A 17,616-nucleotide genomic window follows, 5' to 3' on the forward strand; every position below is an offset into this window, starting at 1 on the left:
CAATATGATGTGTTTAGCATCATTACGAAGGTGGACAACAGAGCAAAGCCATCCATCCAGGGAAGCAAATAGTACCCGGAACATCTTCCCCAATACATTCACACACAGGCAATGCCCTTGTGCAAGCCACGGCTATAAAGGTGTTAAGATGGTTGAGCACCCAACCATCAATCTTTATCCAGCTGCATTGTTTGGCCTGACATCTGACACGCACCTCAAACTCGCACCCACCCACACACAAGCACACTATTTCCACGACTTCTGTCAGAGCTTCTCTTTTTCCTCTATCTTTATCTCTGCCTCACAGACACGTTACAGTACACATCACTATAACTGATTGGTATCTCCAAAAATGATAGCAATCACCGGGAAGCTGATGAACAGTAGACTAAAATGTGAAATGAGCATTGATTTCCTTTCCCGTAGGTAGAGTGAGTTATGGGGGGGGGCAGCATTGTTCACAGTAGTTCAGATGATAACAAAACAGTCTCAACCTGGCACTACAATTGAACATGGGGCCAATCAATGGTCTGACTCCTACAAACTAAACAATATTTTAATAGTAGAAAGTCTGTGGCAAGAGAAACACACCAAAAAACTCAAAGACTTGTCTCTTACTGATTTATGAATTTGCGTATTTGAGTATACCGTTGACAGCTACACTAAATCAGACATACAGTGTTATTATAATTATATATATATAATAGATATAATTATATTTAAAATTATAATTATTGTTATTTATTCTAAATTATTTAAATTATTTGTACAAATTACTGTTTACGCTGTACATTGTTGTTCACATTTATGTAATCTATTTATTCTCCGCATTATTATTTATTATTTATTATTACACGAGAGCCAGGCAACGACATTTCGTTGGCTGTGTTATTGTGCAATGACAATAAAGAAAGTATATGTCTATGTGTAAAAAAAGGATAACCTTTCATCAAAAATGTTACAATGTTCACTTTTCTGTTATAGGTAATAAGAGGCAGTAATTAATAACAGTGTAATTATGATAAAGTTTAACCCACTAAGTATGCTTTATACGTACTAGTTGTAAAACAAAGTGGGTTCATATGGACTGTTTCAGTCTTGTTAATAATCATTTTCTGTAAGATTTAAGAATTACTCAATGAAGTTCATTTCTGTGAAACGGGTCTGAAGTATTTAGAGTAGGTTGAAATGTTTGAAATATAAACATTCAAATGTTCATCTCCACAGCATTTTTTAAATATTGGTTTGCATTTTCGGGAAAAAAATCAGATACTGATGTCTGTAATTTCTGGTGGAAGTAAATTCTGCAGAAGTTCACGGGAAGAATCCCAAAAGATTGATAGAAAGATCAGCTGATAAATTGATGGATAGCTCGACAGACAGCTCCATAGATATACGTTACATAATGTGTTCAAATATTACCGTTCCCCCCCAAAATACGTACCATGCTGCGTTGCCATGGGCACTGTTGTCTAGGTGACAGAGCAGCTCCAGGGTTTGGGGGTTGTGGGCCGAATCGTCAGGTGATTCATGATTTCCTGTCTCCCAATTGGAGGGCATCCGCCATACTGCTGCACAGGACACCACCCTGCTGTCATTGGCTGGGGATGATACATTGAGTTATTCACAGATTGTTAAAATGCAGGCTGTTTTGTGGCGTCGGGGCTGGTGCACTGATGCAAATACTACTCTAATCCACTTCACAAATTAGTTGTCTTGGCACAACTACCGCAATGACAGAGACCTGCTAATTGGATCTGGTGAAGTGTAGAACTGATCAAATAACTGCTCTCAAAGTTGGAGAGGAAAAAGAAGATAGAAAATGTTGCAGATATTGAGTGGGTGGGCAGGGATTGGCCAATGAAACACTAGCACTAGTTCTATTTGTTAAATTAAAAAGCAATGTGATGAGAGTCAACAAGCGCTGAGTGCTTTCAGACAACCTTGCAGTTGGAGTAAGCAGGCAAGCAATCATTTTAAATAAAAGGATTTTCTTGCACTTCAACCCATATTGGAGTACTATTGTGAGGGTGCACTAATAAGTATCTTTTTGTGTTTACTTTCAGTCCTGAAACTTTCTTACAGTACCCCTTGCTTCCTTGTTTCCATGTCAGGACTCATTTTGCATTATTTTGCACTATAATATATTATTATAATTTTGCATTATATTGCAATGCAAGCAGTTCTACCATGGAACCTCTGTTTTCTTATGCAGCAATTTTCACAGAATTCATAGTCTTGGTTATCGTAAGGCCATATAGTGCCCAAACAAGGCATCCATGTCTTGATGACAGTCTCTGTAAAGACTAGATAGTGGTTCTTTTAGAGATGGGACACTATGGACAGACTACTGCCAGGGAATCCAATGATCATCTTCATTGACTGTAACAAAAAGGTTCCTAGTTAACACAGGTTGCAAAGGGAATGGTTAAGGAGACATTACAGATCTGGAGAGCTGGGCCGGTGTGTGTAATGATAAAGTTTACAATAAAGTTTAAGTGAGCAATCGTCCACTTTAAAAATTAAGTCCGTATATAATGGACTAGCGCGAAAGAGAGATGTTTGCGTGTCCCTTCCATCATGTCCCCTTCACTCATCACCATGTTCACAAACAAGTCTTCATCAAAGTTATATATGATTCTAAATATTAACTGATCAATTTTAATCATCAATTGTAAGCATTTTGTTTTGTTTCTGTAATGACTGTGACATCTGTTTTTGGCCTGGCTGCCAGTCTTCTCCAATGATGGAGTTCCAGGGTCAGCATAAGGCCTTTATTAGACTGTGTCTTCTGGTTTAGAAAATGACTTATACCTATATAAATGATACACGTAAGGAAACTGATTTGATGATGCATAGGATGAATAAAATGCTGTCATTGTGAGGAGAATGAACTTTTTTGCATGGAAATATAGTAAATACGAGCAGACCCCTCGTATTTCTGAGTGACAAAATGTGAAAATCACGTGTATTTTTTAACATAGCTCGTCTTAGCCGTAAATACACATTTTCCCTCAAGAAAACAAGTGGGTCATGGAAAATATCTCACATATGCAGTTGGAAATGCACGGGTGACATATTCCTTTAATCACAAGCACAGACAGTTTGTTGAAGATTTTGTAGCAATGTGTGCAGAGGCTGACATCCCATTAGCCAGTTTGTTACCAATACATACATGTTCATTATATGGCTTAAGGTTTGTAGCTGTACACTGTTTGTATACAGCGGGACTCACTTTTGTTGTAGCAGGTGGTAAGCACTTCTTTATCTGTAGGACTTGCGCTGATGTGCCATATTTCCCCAGCTTGGTGTAGAAGGACATTCTTATTAATGATGTTATTCTCATCATCAAAGTCAATGATGTGGATCTGGAATGGAGGGAAAACAAGAGACAAAGAGAAGTGAAGAATTAGAACACATTGAGGCCTGTTTAAGTCATCTAAAAGCACATTACAGGTGAATATTGGAGATGGGAATTACAGCCATAACACAGGGGAACAGCAGCAAAAAAAAAAAGGTGCCTCAGATTTCAGACCTGATTCTAGGTCTCTTCAAACCACTGAATAAAAATATTACAGTATCTTCATTTCTAGCAGCTCTAGTTTTTGAGATGATGCACTTATTAATAAATTTACCTCTCATGAGGTTTCCATGCTGGGCCATCAGCTATGGCGTGTACAAGATAAGATAAGATATGATAAGATATGCCTTTATTAGTTTCACAAGGGGAAATTGCAGTGTACAATATTCTATGATGCAAGAATAAGAATAATTAAGCAAAAAATGTGATTTAAACATTATAAGAAAGTTTGAAGAGAGAATTAAAGGGGACCTATTATGCTCATTTTTTGGCCCCTTGTATAGTTGTGGACTCCTATAGAGCAGCTACACACAATAACCCGCACAAAACGCTTTCAAGATCTTCCAGAATCTTCAACTACTCCAGCTGTATTTCCAAGCACGTAATTTGCACAGGGATTGGGGGGGTCATGACCCCTGCAAAAATCAGATCCAGCCTATATAACATCCCCAATTTAATCACATTATTCCAATTTAATAGTAATATGCATTATCTTGCATTAATATCTCGTTGATTTTCTTTATTTATATAATTTACCAGCAAAACAGGAGGAAGTTTAATCATCCAGTAATTTATTTCAGCCAACGGCCCCCCACTGGGTTAGAAACCGGTGTTGGAAAAAAAAAGTCTCTGAAAGCAAGCATTGAGAGCCATCCAAAATCCAATGTCAGTTTTGCTGACTTTGCTCCAACGCAGTGTTGGGTGTTACTAGCAGAATGACATTTCTCGTTTGAGTGATCCTAACTCAGCCATTTTCCACATTAAATATCTTGTCTGTAGTGAAGGTATTGTATACATAAGCTACATTTATCCAGGCATTTCTACATTTGAAATGTAGCAGAGTTTCTGCTGCTGTTGGAGCAGTAACCATGGTGATGACAGACGCTCCTTCAAGTTATATTACGTACCAGTCCTTATTCAATAAATAAATGAATAAACCTCCAAAAGTTCCGCTTTTGCTCCACACAACAGCTACTGTTTACAGTTCCATTCACTCGCTCCCAGTAAGAAAAAAAAGTTCCTCTTTGTAATCATGTTGATGCAGTTGTTGCTTTCGTTCTTTGTCTTTCTTCTTTTCTCTGTCAACTTCATACTGCTAGACATTTTTTAATCATTATTTTGCCTTTGAAAATGAAAACTGAATCACCTGATTCTAATTCTAATTTTGATTCTGAGTCGGTGACAATGAAAATGACTGTTAATATCTTACTTAATCTGTTTTAATGACAAAATAAAAAGGACCTCATACTGTTGAATAGCAGCATTTCAGTAACCAGACTTCTATTTTGCAGTTAAGTATTTTTTTTTTTATTGTAAGCACATCTTTGCAGATGGTTACTGAAGAATGTTGTAAACCTTAAGTATTTTTTTGATCATCTGATCAAAGGCTATACAGTACAAAGCATACAGTATATGTAAAGTCACAAGCTGACTGAACAATTTTGGTGATCTTCAAAATTGTGTATAAAATATTCAGAACAATAAAATTGTCTGTGGGGCAAATATGTTATTTTTACAATGTGCATTATTTTTTTAACCAGCTGGTATTGGATTGGAAGCAAAAAAGTTGCAATTGGACACCCCTGACCGCCATATCATAAATGTAAAATAAACATGTAAAAAGTGTAAAATGAGGATAAGCAGCATTGGTGGATGGATGGATGGATAAATAGTTAACTTGATGTTTATTTGCATGGATCTGCATTCCAATAGAATAGAATATCCTTATAAAGGGCTCTGCAGGTTTGAAGAATGTGTCATAGTTGATCCGTGTGGCATTCACATTTGAGTTTAAATGAACCAAACCGTTCCAGAGTGTACTTGTAGTCGGATCAAGACCCATCTCTCAAGTGGTGTTAGTCTGGTCATTTGGTGCACACCACACATGTGTGTATACCCTCCATGGATGAATAGTGGTTCTCAACTGTAATGTTGAATCCATTACACTGCAAACTTGTACTGGTAGTTCACACCGCAGGATATCTGATTTAGTTTTGCCTGCTCGCTGAAGTGCTAATTAATAACATGACAACCAGTGAAATTATCTTTGTCAATTTGCGACTGTGCCGGCAACTGTTTTATGAAAGACCTGTCAGATGCTGTTCAAAATGTTTGAACAGGCTGCTCATAATAGAACCCGACTCCTATCACGTTCATGATTGTGAAAAATAGAAGCTATCGCATTTTAGCACTAGTGAGATAGCATTTTAGAAGACATTGGAGATCACTGAGCAATACAGTATGTGTTTCTCAAACAACAACAAAAAAATACCACTCTATAGCTGTCTATAGCTACCGCATTTTGAGCACTATAAAGCGCACCTGATTATGGAGCGCATGCTAAAACATACGGTTGAAGCATGCAAGGAGTGTTGAATGCAGCGAAAGGAGAGCCCAAAAAAACACAACAAAATGGTTCTTTCTACCAGAACCGTTCAGGTGGAAACACCCTCAACAGTGAGTTTATTCATTCATTTCTACCGCTTTTTCCTCACGAGGGTCGCGGGGGTGCTTGAGCCTATCCCAGCTGTCTTCGGGCGAGGAGCGGGGTACACCCTGGACTGGTCGCCAGCCAATCACAGGGCACATATAGACAAACAACCATTCAATTAATACTGTAGTATGTGATAAACTGGATTATAAGGCGCCTTGTCCATTTTTAAGAAAATTAAAGGCTTTTCAGTGCGCCTTATAGTGCGGAAAATACATTATGTAGAAATCTTTGTCCAGGACTATACTTGTAAACTACAGCAGTTAAATACTTAGTGAACTAGGCCCGTAAAGATTTACAAGGGATGCCACTCTTAAACTGTCCATATTGGTGCATGTTAGATGTCACATCCTTGAACTGTTGTATTGCTTAGGCCTTTCCCAACTGTTATAAACATTCACACACTTTCCAAGTTTTTTAAAGACAAGTTCAGTTAACAAGGTAAACTTTTATTTCAGCCTAGCTTTAGGTCTTGTGTCTTTTTACTGGAGCATTTTCATTATATGGAAAAACTATTCAACGGGAGCCCTCTGTTGAATTCAGTTCAGGGTCCACAATGCAGTAAAACAGCAAGGGTCTCAAGGTTTGATCAAACAACTGAAAGCAGTATCCCCAGACACTTTTAGCATCTCAGAGGACTGTTAATGGGGTTGCCCTGGACAGTAACTCCTTCTTCTCTCACTCCTCTTGACTGTTTGCAATGTGCAGGCTGAACAAGAGGATTAAAGAAACTGGCAAGAGGAAGGAGGAGGAGGAGGAGGGGAAAAAAGCATTGGAGCGGCAGCGTCCCTCGGCCACCTCAAAGTCAGCTAGGCAGCTATTAACCTTGGGTTGGACTGCACCATGCAAAAAAAAATTATTAAGCAAAGTTATAATTTAATGGTGGTGGGGGAGTGGTACAAATAAATTCAGGCTGACGGGACAGGGTAATTGGAGGGCCTGGTAATAGGGTCCCCCTGAATAAACCCAGGTGTGAGGGGAAAGAAGCTCCAACCTTCCTCCCCCCTCAGGTGATTTATGCCTCACTTTTGCAGGCCTGGGGAGTGACTCATAACTTTGAACCACTTGGGCACCCGGCCCAGTGCTTTTAATTATGTGTTGAAATGGAGGCAGGGAGATGTAGAGGAGGGAGAAGGGAAGAGGAGGTAGGAGAGGGATAAAACCAAGCTGGCTTGGACCCCACTTCAGGGGCCTGTGTGCTAAAGCTCTTTAGCCGCACAGATGACAGTAAGCGGTACTGAGGAGTAGCATGCGGGTGAGAGGTGCCAAGCTTGGGCACTTTATCTCGTTAGCAGCCTTAAATGCCATGCCGACACACACACCGATCTGTCATTCCAGCTATTGGTCTCCGAGGGATTTGAGAGGTGCTCTGCGAGTTAAGAGAGACATTTCCATCCTGCATTATGCTTAATGGGAGGTGGAGAGGCCAGAAGGCTTATGGATACAGAAGGAGCTCTCGCAGCTAAAATGCCAATCGAAAAAACATTTTTCTTACTGTTCGTTAAAACTCGGCTGAACCGAGACTGCAAACTTACAAAAAAGAATTAGTCCAATGAATAAAACATCCTGATAAAAAAATGCCATTCATAAGAATCAAAGTGTTTTTGTGGCTTTACATTAATCTGAGAGACCGATTCTGCATTTGCATGGTACACTGCAGCTAATGCAGTAATGCAGTCGAATTTTTAAACTCAATCTCCATCTAGGCCCGTTACCTGTTTCAAGGTATGTCACGGCATGAAAAAGTCAATGTTGCAAAATGATATGATATGATATTCTGTCATACTGTCCTACGTTATGAGAGAAAATGAAGGTCCAGTCCAACCACTTAGTCATGTACTGTGTTATTTCTCACAGTTGGAACTGGACATCAATGTGTCCAAACAACCAGCATGTGGTTGCCAACTTAAAGGGATAGTTCAGATTTTTTTTTTTTACATAAAGTTGTGTGACACCCCCGTAAGCAGTGAATTCTGTCAAGTGCAACTCACTCCCCACTTTGTGTCCTGAGACGATTTCTGGTCGGATTTCCGTGCTCAGAAAAGTAGTTCCAGCTAGTTGCTGAAAAAAAGAGTTTGGCTTCTCTAAACAATATGCATTCAAAAGCATAATACATTTTACATTATAAAAATCATTGAAAATTGAAAAAAATTGAAAAAAATCAGACTTCACAAATTGTTCTGCGTTATTAACCCTCAACTATAAATGTATACAATAATATTTAATTGTGTTATTTTGACACTACAAATATACTATATTGTTGAGCAATTAATTTCTCATGTATTCTAACAGAGGCAGAGGCATGACACAGTGGCGGCAGCTCGATCTCCCATACAGCCCACCACCACAGCTTCATAAAAATCCCAAGGGAAACCCAGAACTTCTTGTGGAATAGTATATCAGATTTCACCTATCAGATATTTATGCTCATAATCAGACGATCCAATCAATGCCAATCAGATGGGTGTAATATCTAAAAATGACACAGATCAAGTGGGCATTGTCACCACTTCCAACAAGCGTCATTATTATTGACTTGCTACACAAGACTTGGAATGAAGTAGATTTGCATTTGGTGCCAGACCATTTTCACATTCAAGTCTGCCAGAAAACAGGCTCATTTTTCTCGAGGCGGACATTTCTCTCTCTCTCTCAATCATTCCTCTCAGAGAGCTAATTATTTCTCCCCATGTTTAGTGCCAACTGTTTCGCTCATCTGTCTCTGTAATGACCTCTACAAGATGACACACACAAATATACATACAATAGAATACACATATTTACTGGAAACCATTGAATCAACACAAAATGGGTTGGCATGCAAGAGTTCTGTGTAACATAAGAACAACTGAGGTCCGGTTACTGGTCCTGTTACTGGAATATGAATGCTAAATTGACGGAGCTACACCTGTGGTCCCAAATGGTGTGAAAAAGTTGAGACAAGTATAGAGGTGAAATCACACCAATTACTGTAATCCCCCATGTATCGCGGTTAGTTGGTTACATAACCGACTGTGATATGTTAAAGTAGGATTCCTTATTGGTAATAAGGAATAGATATTTTGTAGTTTGAGCATAGAAATCCTGTTGACGGACTTGTATATACGTTTGTTAACATTATTAGCGCCGTCCAACATCCATATGGTCACCGTTGCACTCGTATTAATCAGTATAGTAAAAACAGAATAAATAAAATGTGTTCCCTAGGGGGACCTGAAAGGCAGGTGGACATGTTAGTGATTATTGTGCTTTTTAAAAAGCCTGTTGTCCTGGCATTTAAGTGTGGAGTGTGAGTATGTCTCTCACCGGACATTACAGTACTGACACCGAGTGACCACCTTAGAAAACTTCTGCTTTTAGACATTTTATACTTGAAAATTCTTAATTTAGGCAAAAAAATTGTAAAAACAGCGTCAATATGCAAATAGATAATAGACAATATTCCACCACAAAACAGCATGATTTATTAAGTACTATATTGTATACTATACTATAATATACAAATATACATATTAAAATAAACACTTCCTTCCCATAACATCAGGATAATCGAAAGAACCCAATGTATCTGCTTGTACTGTGAATATATTTTGAGATGTAGCATGAATAATACTTCATAAGTGATTAATACATGAGCACTCATCTTATACCTGGTTGTCGAACCTCAGAGACTGTGTGCCCACAAGGAAACGAATGGCATCAGTTTCAGCTGTCTGGGCAGTTAATGCTCGGGCCTGCAATAATGGCACAAAAGTTGCAAATGACTGTTTATCAAAACAATACACAAATACAATATGCAACAGGCTGTTAATAACATGACAGCAAACAGAATACAAATAAATGTAACATGAAAGGAAATGATGGCCGAGTGGTTAGCGTCCACGCCACACAGCTCGGAGACCGGAGTTCGATTCCACCCTCCTCCACCCTCGACCATCTCTGTGTGGAGTTTGCATGTGCATGCGTGGGTACTTTGGCTTCCTCCCACATTCCAAAAAACATGTATGCTAGGTTAATTGGTGACTCCAAATAGTCCATAGGTATGAATCTGAGTGTGAATGGTTGTTTGTCTATATGTGCTTTGTGATTGGCTGGCGACCAGTCCAGGATGTACCCCGCCTCTCGCTCAAAGACAGCTGGGATAGGCTCCAGCACCACCCACAACCCTCTTGAGGATAAGTGAATGAATGAAAAGGAAATGACAATAACAGGGCATAATAGACTGTATGTACGTGTAGTCCATGTGTTCAGCAGGAAATTACTTTGCTACTGTAACCACACTGAATAAAATAAGAAAACATGTTCAGTAACAAGAAAAACTTAACTGCTTAACTAAATGCTTAACTAAAATAAAGACAATACAAATAGAGCAAGGTTGAAATGTGCAATTGTTAAAAAGATATAGTACTGTATACCTAAACAGACATATCTATCTAGTCAATATAGAACACATGCTCACATAGACGTTACTGCACAATAATATACACGAGACTTTCATAACATTAGTACGAAACACCGTCCTTGCACGCAGGTATACACATATTTATTTGTGTACATATATTGTGTACATACTCCACTTGTCTAGCTTATGTGCATACTATGTATGTATGAAACAGTCTGATACCTGTTTGTAAGAAGGAGCTTCTTTGCCGTTCAGAGGAAATACATACCTGAAATTCAAGACCATATATTACAGGCGCGTCGTCTTCCATTTTAACCGACCAGCTGTCTTTTTTTTTAATTAATAATATCCTACTACAACAACAACAACGCTGACTATTCTGCAGCTCGGATACATGCAGCAACTTCCGCGATTGCAAATTTGTACCACTCAGGTCTGCAAATAAAATACGTAACTGTACTTATTCAACGTGATATACTCCTTAAATCGTACGTAAATTCAACCAGGAATACCACACCAGTCGGTAGTGTTAGATTTGGTAGCTCCGACACGCCGTACTATTCTTTTCCGGGACTAGGGGGGCGGGTTCGCGCGTGCGCATCAGTGTTGTATCTGTCAAGCTGCTATACAGAGGTAAGGGTTTGCATTTGTATTTCAGCAGTTACATTATTTTATTGCAAAGCTGGATAAATAACTTTGATGAACAGATTCAATGTAGTCTAACTCCGTGATGCTATTTTTAACAGTGTAATTGCCGCTTGCGAGCAGTCGTGTTTGGAGTAGCTTAAAGCCAGCGTTAGCATCGCTAAAAACAAGAAGACAACCATGCATTTCCCAAACAGTTTTCTCCCGAAAATACTCATTGTTTACTGCAACAATACTTACATAAACAGTACAGCAAAGAGACCCGAGTTCAATTCCACCCTCGGGCATCTCTGTGTGGAGCTTGCATGTTCTCCCCGTGCGTGTGTGGGTTTTCTCCGGGTACGAGGGCTTCCTCCCACATTCCAAAAACATGCTAGGTTAAGTTACGACTCCAAATAGTCCATAGGTATGAATGTGAGTGTGAATGGTTGTTTGTCTATATGTGCCCTGTGATTGGCTGACGACCGAAGACAGCTAGGATAGGCTCCAGCATGCCCGCGACCCTCGTGGGGACAAGTGGTGGAAAATGAATGAATGAATATGAATGAATGCATTTCTTAATACATTTATGTACAGTAAAGTGGGTTATTTTATTGCCTATACTATATATGCACGTATGCTTTTCATAACAATTTACAGGGGGATATTTTATTTAATAGTGTGCAAGGAACAGTATAAATGGATAGTGAGGAGGCTCCAGCCCAGCGGCCAGTCACCTTGGACATCACAGTGGAGGATGTCACCCGAGAGGCTCCAGCTCAAGACTTTACAGAGCCAACCATGCAGGCACCTGCCAAAGATTACGTCCTGCCACAGGTAGAAAGTGTTGACCTGGGTGGAGAGTTTGCAACACCCCATGAGGACAGCAGTGCTTCACCCTCAGAAAGCCCAATGGACAAGCTCACTGACCAAATGATGGAGAGTGTCATGATCTCAGATTCACCTAATAACAGTGAGGAGGAAGATGTCGCTCCCATGGATTCATTTCTGGATGGTGGCCTAAATGAAGAAAATGATGGAAATACACGCTGTGATGCTGACGAACAAGTCCACTGCTTACAGATTAATACAGATATTGAAGTTTTAACTGTGCAGCAGAATGAAGAGTTTGAGCTTAAAGTGAAGGAGGAGAAAAGCATCCAAGAGCCACCCACATCGTGTATTTTATCTCAACCTGACAGCCAGAGTCCATCAAGTTCTCAATCAGAGGAACCAGCTTTACAAAAAGGGGCAAGTCTCAAAGAGGAACCCGTGCCAGTGTGTACCATATTCAGCCAAGGCAAGCAGCCAAATTCATTGATACCTGATGGCTTCCAGCCCACCCTTATCAAGTCCCCCAGCTTCAGTATGGGGAGCGGTGGGGGCAATGATGAGGCTGTGACCCCCAGCAAGTTGACCACTCCGCTTGTATGCCAACCCAGCCCCAGCCTCAGCAAGTTCTTTACTGACAATGGACAGACTAATCCAGCCTCTGACTTTTTTGATTCCTTCATGGCCCCCTCCTCCTTCATTTCGGTATCTAACCCCAATGCAGAGATTCCTACAGGCCCGCCTAAATCACCCATAGCCACTACCCCTGAGCACCAGGTCTCTTCCACCTGCACCCCAAGTCTCCCCACTGCTAATTCAGTACAAGGGTCTGTCCCTACTGAGTTCATAGTCAAGTCTCAACTTCCTTCAACCCAAACAGCCCCAGCTCCAAGCCAACCCCTGCCCCCAGCTCCGGCCACTCAGCCGCAGCCCTTCAACCAACTCCAGGCTGTGTTCTCAGGAAGTGACGATGCATTCGCAACAGCGCTGAGCCTGAGTGAGGTGGACAGACGTCATGATGCATGGCTGCCATCTGATGAGACCAGGAAGGCACTAATTGCTGCGGCCACCCAGCAGTATAGCCCAGCATATGTAGAGAGCAGCAGACTCACCATGCCTGGTCTGAAGTTTGACAACCTCCAGGTAGGATACACAATTTACAGGGAACTTGGTTTTGTTTAAAAAAAAAAAAAAGTTAAGCCAACGCACAACAAGCTTGTCAATAACTTAACTGTATGTGGAAGCAACTACCACTGTAGAAAATAACCTATTCAGCTATATAGCAGGCTTTCTATTGCCTGAGTGGAACAGATTGACGCTGCCTGGTCTGACAGTATACTTTGTTTAAACATGCACTAAAGCTCTTTTGGAACTATTTTATTTTTGAAAATGCGAATTAACAAACAAAAATGTAACAATATACTCTTCACTTTTTCTGTTTTCTCACAGGGCGATGCTGTGAAAGAGTTAATGCTTCGGTTTTTGGGGGAGCAGGCGGCCATGAAGCGTCAAGTTCTCACAGCCGCTTCTGTGGAACAGTCCTTTGTTGGTCTACAACAGCTTATTGTAAGTTATTCAACATTGTACTTTGTGGTCATGACTCGTGTTCACATAGAGCATGGCAATGTGTTATACCAGTGACAAAAATTGTTATCATATTGTTGAAATAGTCAGCAAATCTTAATAATGATAGAACAATATTTCCCAATGTAGCACAAGTACAGTGACTTTAAGATACAATATCTTATTTTTTTTATATATGCCAAGAAAATCTGGACCATTGCATCAGTGGCATAACTACATATATACTACATATTAATTAATATTTTTTTTTCAAATCGATATAGTTGATATAGTTAGGGAGCGATATTTGAACCGCACTATAGCAAGGGACAACATGTACAAAAAATGTTCCTCTTTAAATTTGGTGGGTGTGCTATAGTCTGGAATTTACGGCATGCCTTTCCTTTGACTTTGTGTTCAACTCCTTAGCTATCATGCATTTTCTCTGTCATATTGTCTGACCTGCTAATGACACTGGAGACAGTTGTTATTTAAAACATATGCGAGCAGAAAGAAAGCCGTCAGCGCAGCAGCAAAAAGAAGGGGGTGAAGGAGGAAGACAGAGAGGTTGAAATGCACTTGGCTCGCAAGTTCTTTTCTCCTGCTGTGTTCATGTATTATGCATGGGACTGCTGTGCATATTTCACAGGCCTTCTGGACTGGGATATACAGCCTCTCTCTTACAGACACACACACACACACACGTCTCGTACACACAACACTACCCTATATTACAATGTGTAGGTAAATGTGTGTGCAGGCATGTATGTGTGTCAGTCACTGTCTGCCAACATGGTGTGGGTGGATGCTGGAAGCTAGGGGCAAAATAATGGAGCAAGACAATGAGCCAGAAAGGTAGCATAGGCCTGCAGCAGAGATGTCAAGAAATGACAAGCAATGTAAGTGTGTGTGTGTGTGTGTGTGTATTTGTGTCTGAACAATCAACTGACCCATTGTGCTGCTATTAGTAAGGTGTAAAAGCAGTTGTAACAATTAGCTGGCATCTCTACACATGAAATATCTCCCAGCTTTAGAATACCACTGAGTTATTCTCTCATCAGAGGCTGAAACAATAAGATTAATGTCCCTAGAGCCATCAGGAAACAAGGTTTATTGGCTTTATGGCTTTTGTTGTTGTTGTTGTTATTGGCTTATCTGGCGGCACTAACAACCATAACTGGACTGATCCTACTGTATGTCATTTTGAGAAGACATCAAATTTGTCCAATCTCATAAGAGCATAAGAGGATGTAATTGAAATGTCAAATCCACACGCTTGTTGGAACTGTTGTGGTGTAAAGGTTAAATCAGGTTAGGTTGTTTTTCAGTCCCATTCAGAACATTTATTGTTAATGCAAAGGTGTTTACCTCAAAATATATATAAAAAAAACAACTATATGTTTTTTTTTGATTAATAAAAAAACACAATTTGGAGATACTTTTTTTTTACTGGTCAGTAATAATATGAAAATCGTGATACCCGAGTAGCAAAAATAGATGTACGTTGTATGTAGAATTTGTCTGACCTTCCCCTTGTCGGCCCTTGTCTTCCTCGTGACCTCTATCTGTGTTGTGGTCAGCAGATTGAGTGTATGTTTGCATACTCTCCTGGGCTGACTTCATCTGTCTCATTAGCAGTCACCCTTAATCTCCTCCCATTCTACTCTTTTCCTATGTAATCTTCCTTTTTTATGTCCTGATGCAACTGCTCCTGTCCCAGTGCAAGAGACCACCTTGGGGCAGAGAGACACCCCACACCCTTATCATAATTGCTGTAAGAACCCAGCTGCTAGATCTGAATTTGGTATCATTGCTTTAACCTTTACTTACCATGATGGTAACCTTTTTGCACAGCTGTCATCTCCACTCTCAGTAACACATGCAAGGTAGAGATGGGTCATGTATAAACTGTAATTATAGTAGTTGTCACCTCATTTTTTTGCTAGCTGGAGCCATTTATTTGTTTCAATAAGCATCTATGCAGCGTGGACATTGTCATTACCTTTTTGCACTTTAGAAAAACAACTGTTTTTCCCCCCAAAAAAGATCAGACGGGCACACTTTTCAATTGTTTTGTGATAAAATAAAATTGTCCGGAAGGTGTCACAAACTACAGCATGCCTGACCACTGTTCTCAAAGTAGGAAGCAGGAAGTCCTGAAGTAGGAAATGCCTATACCAGGTTATACCACAGTTGAGTCCCGTCCACGCAGGGGCATTACCGGTACTCGGTGAATCAGCATGTCAGACTTTGTGTTATTTAACTGGCTCAAGCTTGTGTCAATCAAGGGTGTATGTCTGCGTGCACTGTAGTGTGTAAGCATGGCAGCTGGCTTGATAGGGTTGCCAGGCAACAGTGCAACCATTGCGGAAGTCTACGGTAATTATGGTATAATTCTAGTCAATTCAGACAGTGTTGACACTGAAAAACGTCTCATTGAAAACACACATTAAAACAATACAATAACATACATTTTTTAAAAATAAGGATGTATTTATTTTGATGTGTTTTTAAATGTCATTACACCCATGCCCACCTTTTTTCAGTGTCATTTCAGGTTGAACTCCATTTATTTTTCATTTTTCACTTTGAATTATTGTTTTGTTGTGGAGCAAGGGGCTCGGACCACAAGCATGTACTTCTAGGTGTTAACGAAGTAGAAGAGCAGGCTGTGGAACAGGGGTGTACATTAAACACAGGCAAGTTACCTGGGGGTTCGAAATGTCTCATGAAACCTGATTATTGATTTTCATAACGTTTAGCCAATCAAAATTAACATGCTGACTTTGCAGACCTTTCTGCAGCCTTCCACGCAGACTCTCACAAGGTGCCTATAATTAAAACATTGGTCAAAGAAACAATAATCGGGGTGGACAGCAGAGGGCACTTTAGACTCAAACCCTTGAAGCGGTCCATGTGTTGTTGGCCCCTGCTCTTAAACTTCCCACCCCACACCAAAACACTCCACAAACACAGAAAGCTTTCTAGCGTTCTCACATTATTAACTGAAAATCTGAATGCGATGTTGGTGACCCCTGATATTGTTTTGCTAATGTTTTTGTTCTACGGTCAATACTTAATTCCAATCCAATGAGTTTTGTGCTTTAAGACTGTTTTAGAAATGTAAACTGGAGGCAAGCAACATCTGGAGAGAAAAATATAGTTGTAAAAAAAAATACACAGCTTGTGAAATATTATTTAATATGTCCGACAACATAAACTAGTGAAAATTGACAAGAGTCAGACTGGCCAAAATGTCAAAGTAGCAGGGTGGAGTTTATTTAGTTGATTTTGTTACAGGAGGTTTAGCACAGAGTCTGAGACACTGCTGCCTTCTTGTCTCTTTCACCTTGACTGTTGTTTGAACACGAAAAATGAGCATAATAAGTCCCCTTTAATGGTAGCACACCCAATGAATACAAAACCTAAATTAAAAAACAATAAAGATCTGTTTACCACAACCTGACTACAATTACCCAAATTGACTTTGATGACCTTTAATGCTAAAAATATTTGCTAATTAAGGCCATCAGTCATCTTTTTGTGTTGATTTTCGACTATAATGCTAAAAAGTCTGGAATCTGACATAAGTCAGATTATTTTTTTCCTTTTACAGGAGAAAAAAAAACGGAGCACGAGATTAATTGGTTTGGATTAATTTGTAGTTCCATTCAAGTGTTTTCTGCACTAGTGAGAGAAGACAGGTGTCATTTTGGTGTAAAAATATTTTGTTTAACAAAAAAAAACATTAGAAGTCTTTTGCTGTAATTTTTACAGCAATGGAAAACTGTGTGTGTTCTCTGTTTTGGAAGGCAGAGGATGCGAATGAGTACTGGTAACCCCCAACGTGGTCTTCTATAGCGCTCTCAGAGGCAAAAAGAAATGGGCCAGGCCGTTATTGTTGACAACCACAACATTAAAACTATCTAACAGCCCACTAGTCAATCAGTGGTTCATATTACCCAGCGGAGTGTCACTTACAACTTTGAATCTCTGCTGAACTGTCTCAGGGAGTGTTATGCGGAGTTCTCTTAAAAGCCACGAGCTACTCCTCACAGTATATTACGCCGGTTTTGTGCCTTAGCGTCTCTCAGTGGTACTGTTGGCAAAGTCCAGCCATGGCCT

At 39.9% G+C, this 17,616-nt stretch overlaps 2 protein-coding genes across 6 annotated transcripts in view; one reads left to right on the forward strand and one right to left on the reverse strand.

Annotated features, from left to right (window-relative positions):
- eipr1 (EARP complex and GARP complex interacting protein 1) overlaps positions 1–10,959 on the reverse strand; it is a 35,104-nt gene extending 24,145 nt beyond the window's left edge. The window contains exons 1-4 of the mRNA XM_058091269.1: positions 10,742–10,959; positions 9,722–9,805; positions 3,236–3,368; positions 1,445–1,601 (exon numbers count right to left, since the gene is read on the reverse strand). Coding sequence (XP_057947252.1) covers positions 1,445–1,601; positions 3,236–3,368; positions 9,722–9,805; positions 10,742–10,783 — 416 coding nt within the window. The 5' untranslated portion in view covers positions 10,784–10,959. The remainder of the gene's footprint in view (positions 1–1,444; positions 1,602–3,235; positions 3,369–9,721; positions 9,806–10,741) is intronic.
- A 91-nt stretch (positions 10,960–11,050) lies between these two features.
- The window catches only part of trappc12 (trafficking protein particle complex subunit 12), a 37,216-nt gene continuing 30,650 nt past the window's right edge, over positions 11,051–17,616 (forward strand). For 4 of the 5 annotated variants that reach the window (XR_009132368.1, XR_009132369.1, XM_058090374.1 and 1 more), the window contains exons 1-3: positions 11,051–11,106; positions 11,758–13,071; positions 13,378–13,494. Coding sequence is in view for 3 of the 5 variants with exons in the window: in XM_058090374.1 (XP_057946357.1) it covers positions 11,797–13,071; positions 13,378–13,494 (1,392 nt within the window). In the remaining 2 variants the exon portion in view is untranslated. The remainder of the gene's footprint in view (positions 11,107–11,757; positions 13,072–13,377; positions 13,495–17,616) is intronic. The other variant, XM_058090373.1, reaches the window with a different exon arrangement.

Source organism: Doryrhamphus excisus, chromosome 13 (assembly GCF_030265055.1).
Source record: "Doryrhamphus excisus isolate RoL2022-K1 chromosome 13, RoL_Dexc_1.0, whole genome shotgun sequence".
NCBI lineage: Eukaryota > Metazoa > Chordata > Actinopteri > Syngnathiformes > Syngnathidae > Doryrhamphus > Doryrhamphus excisus.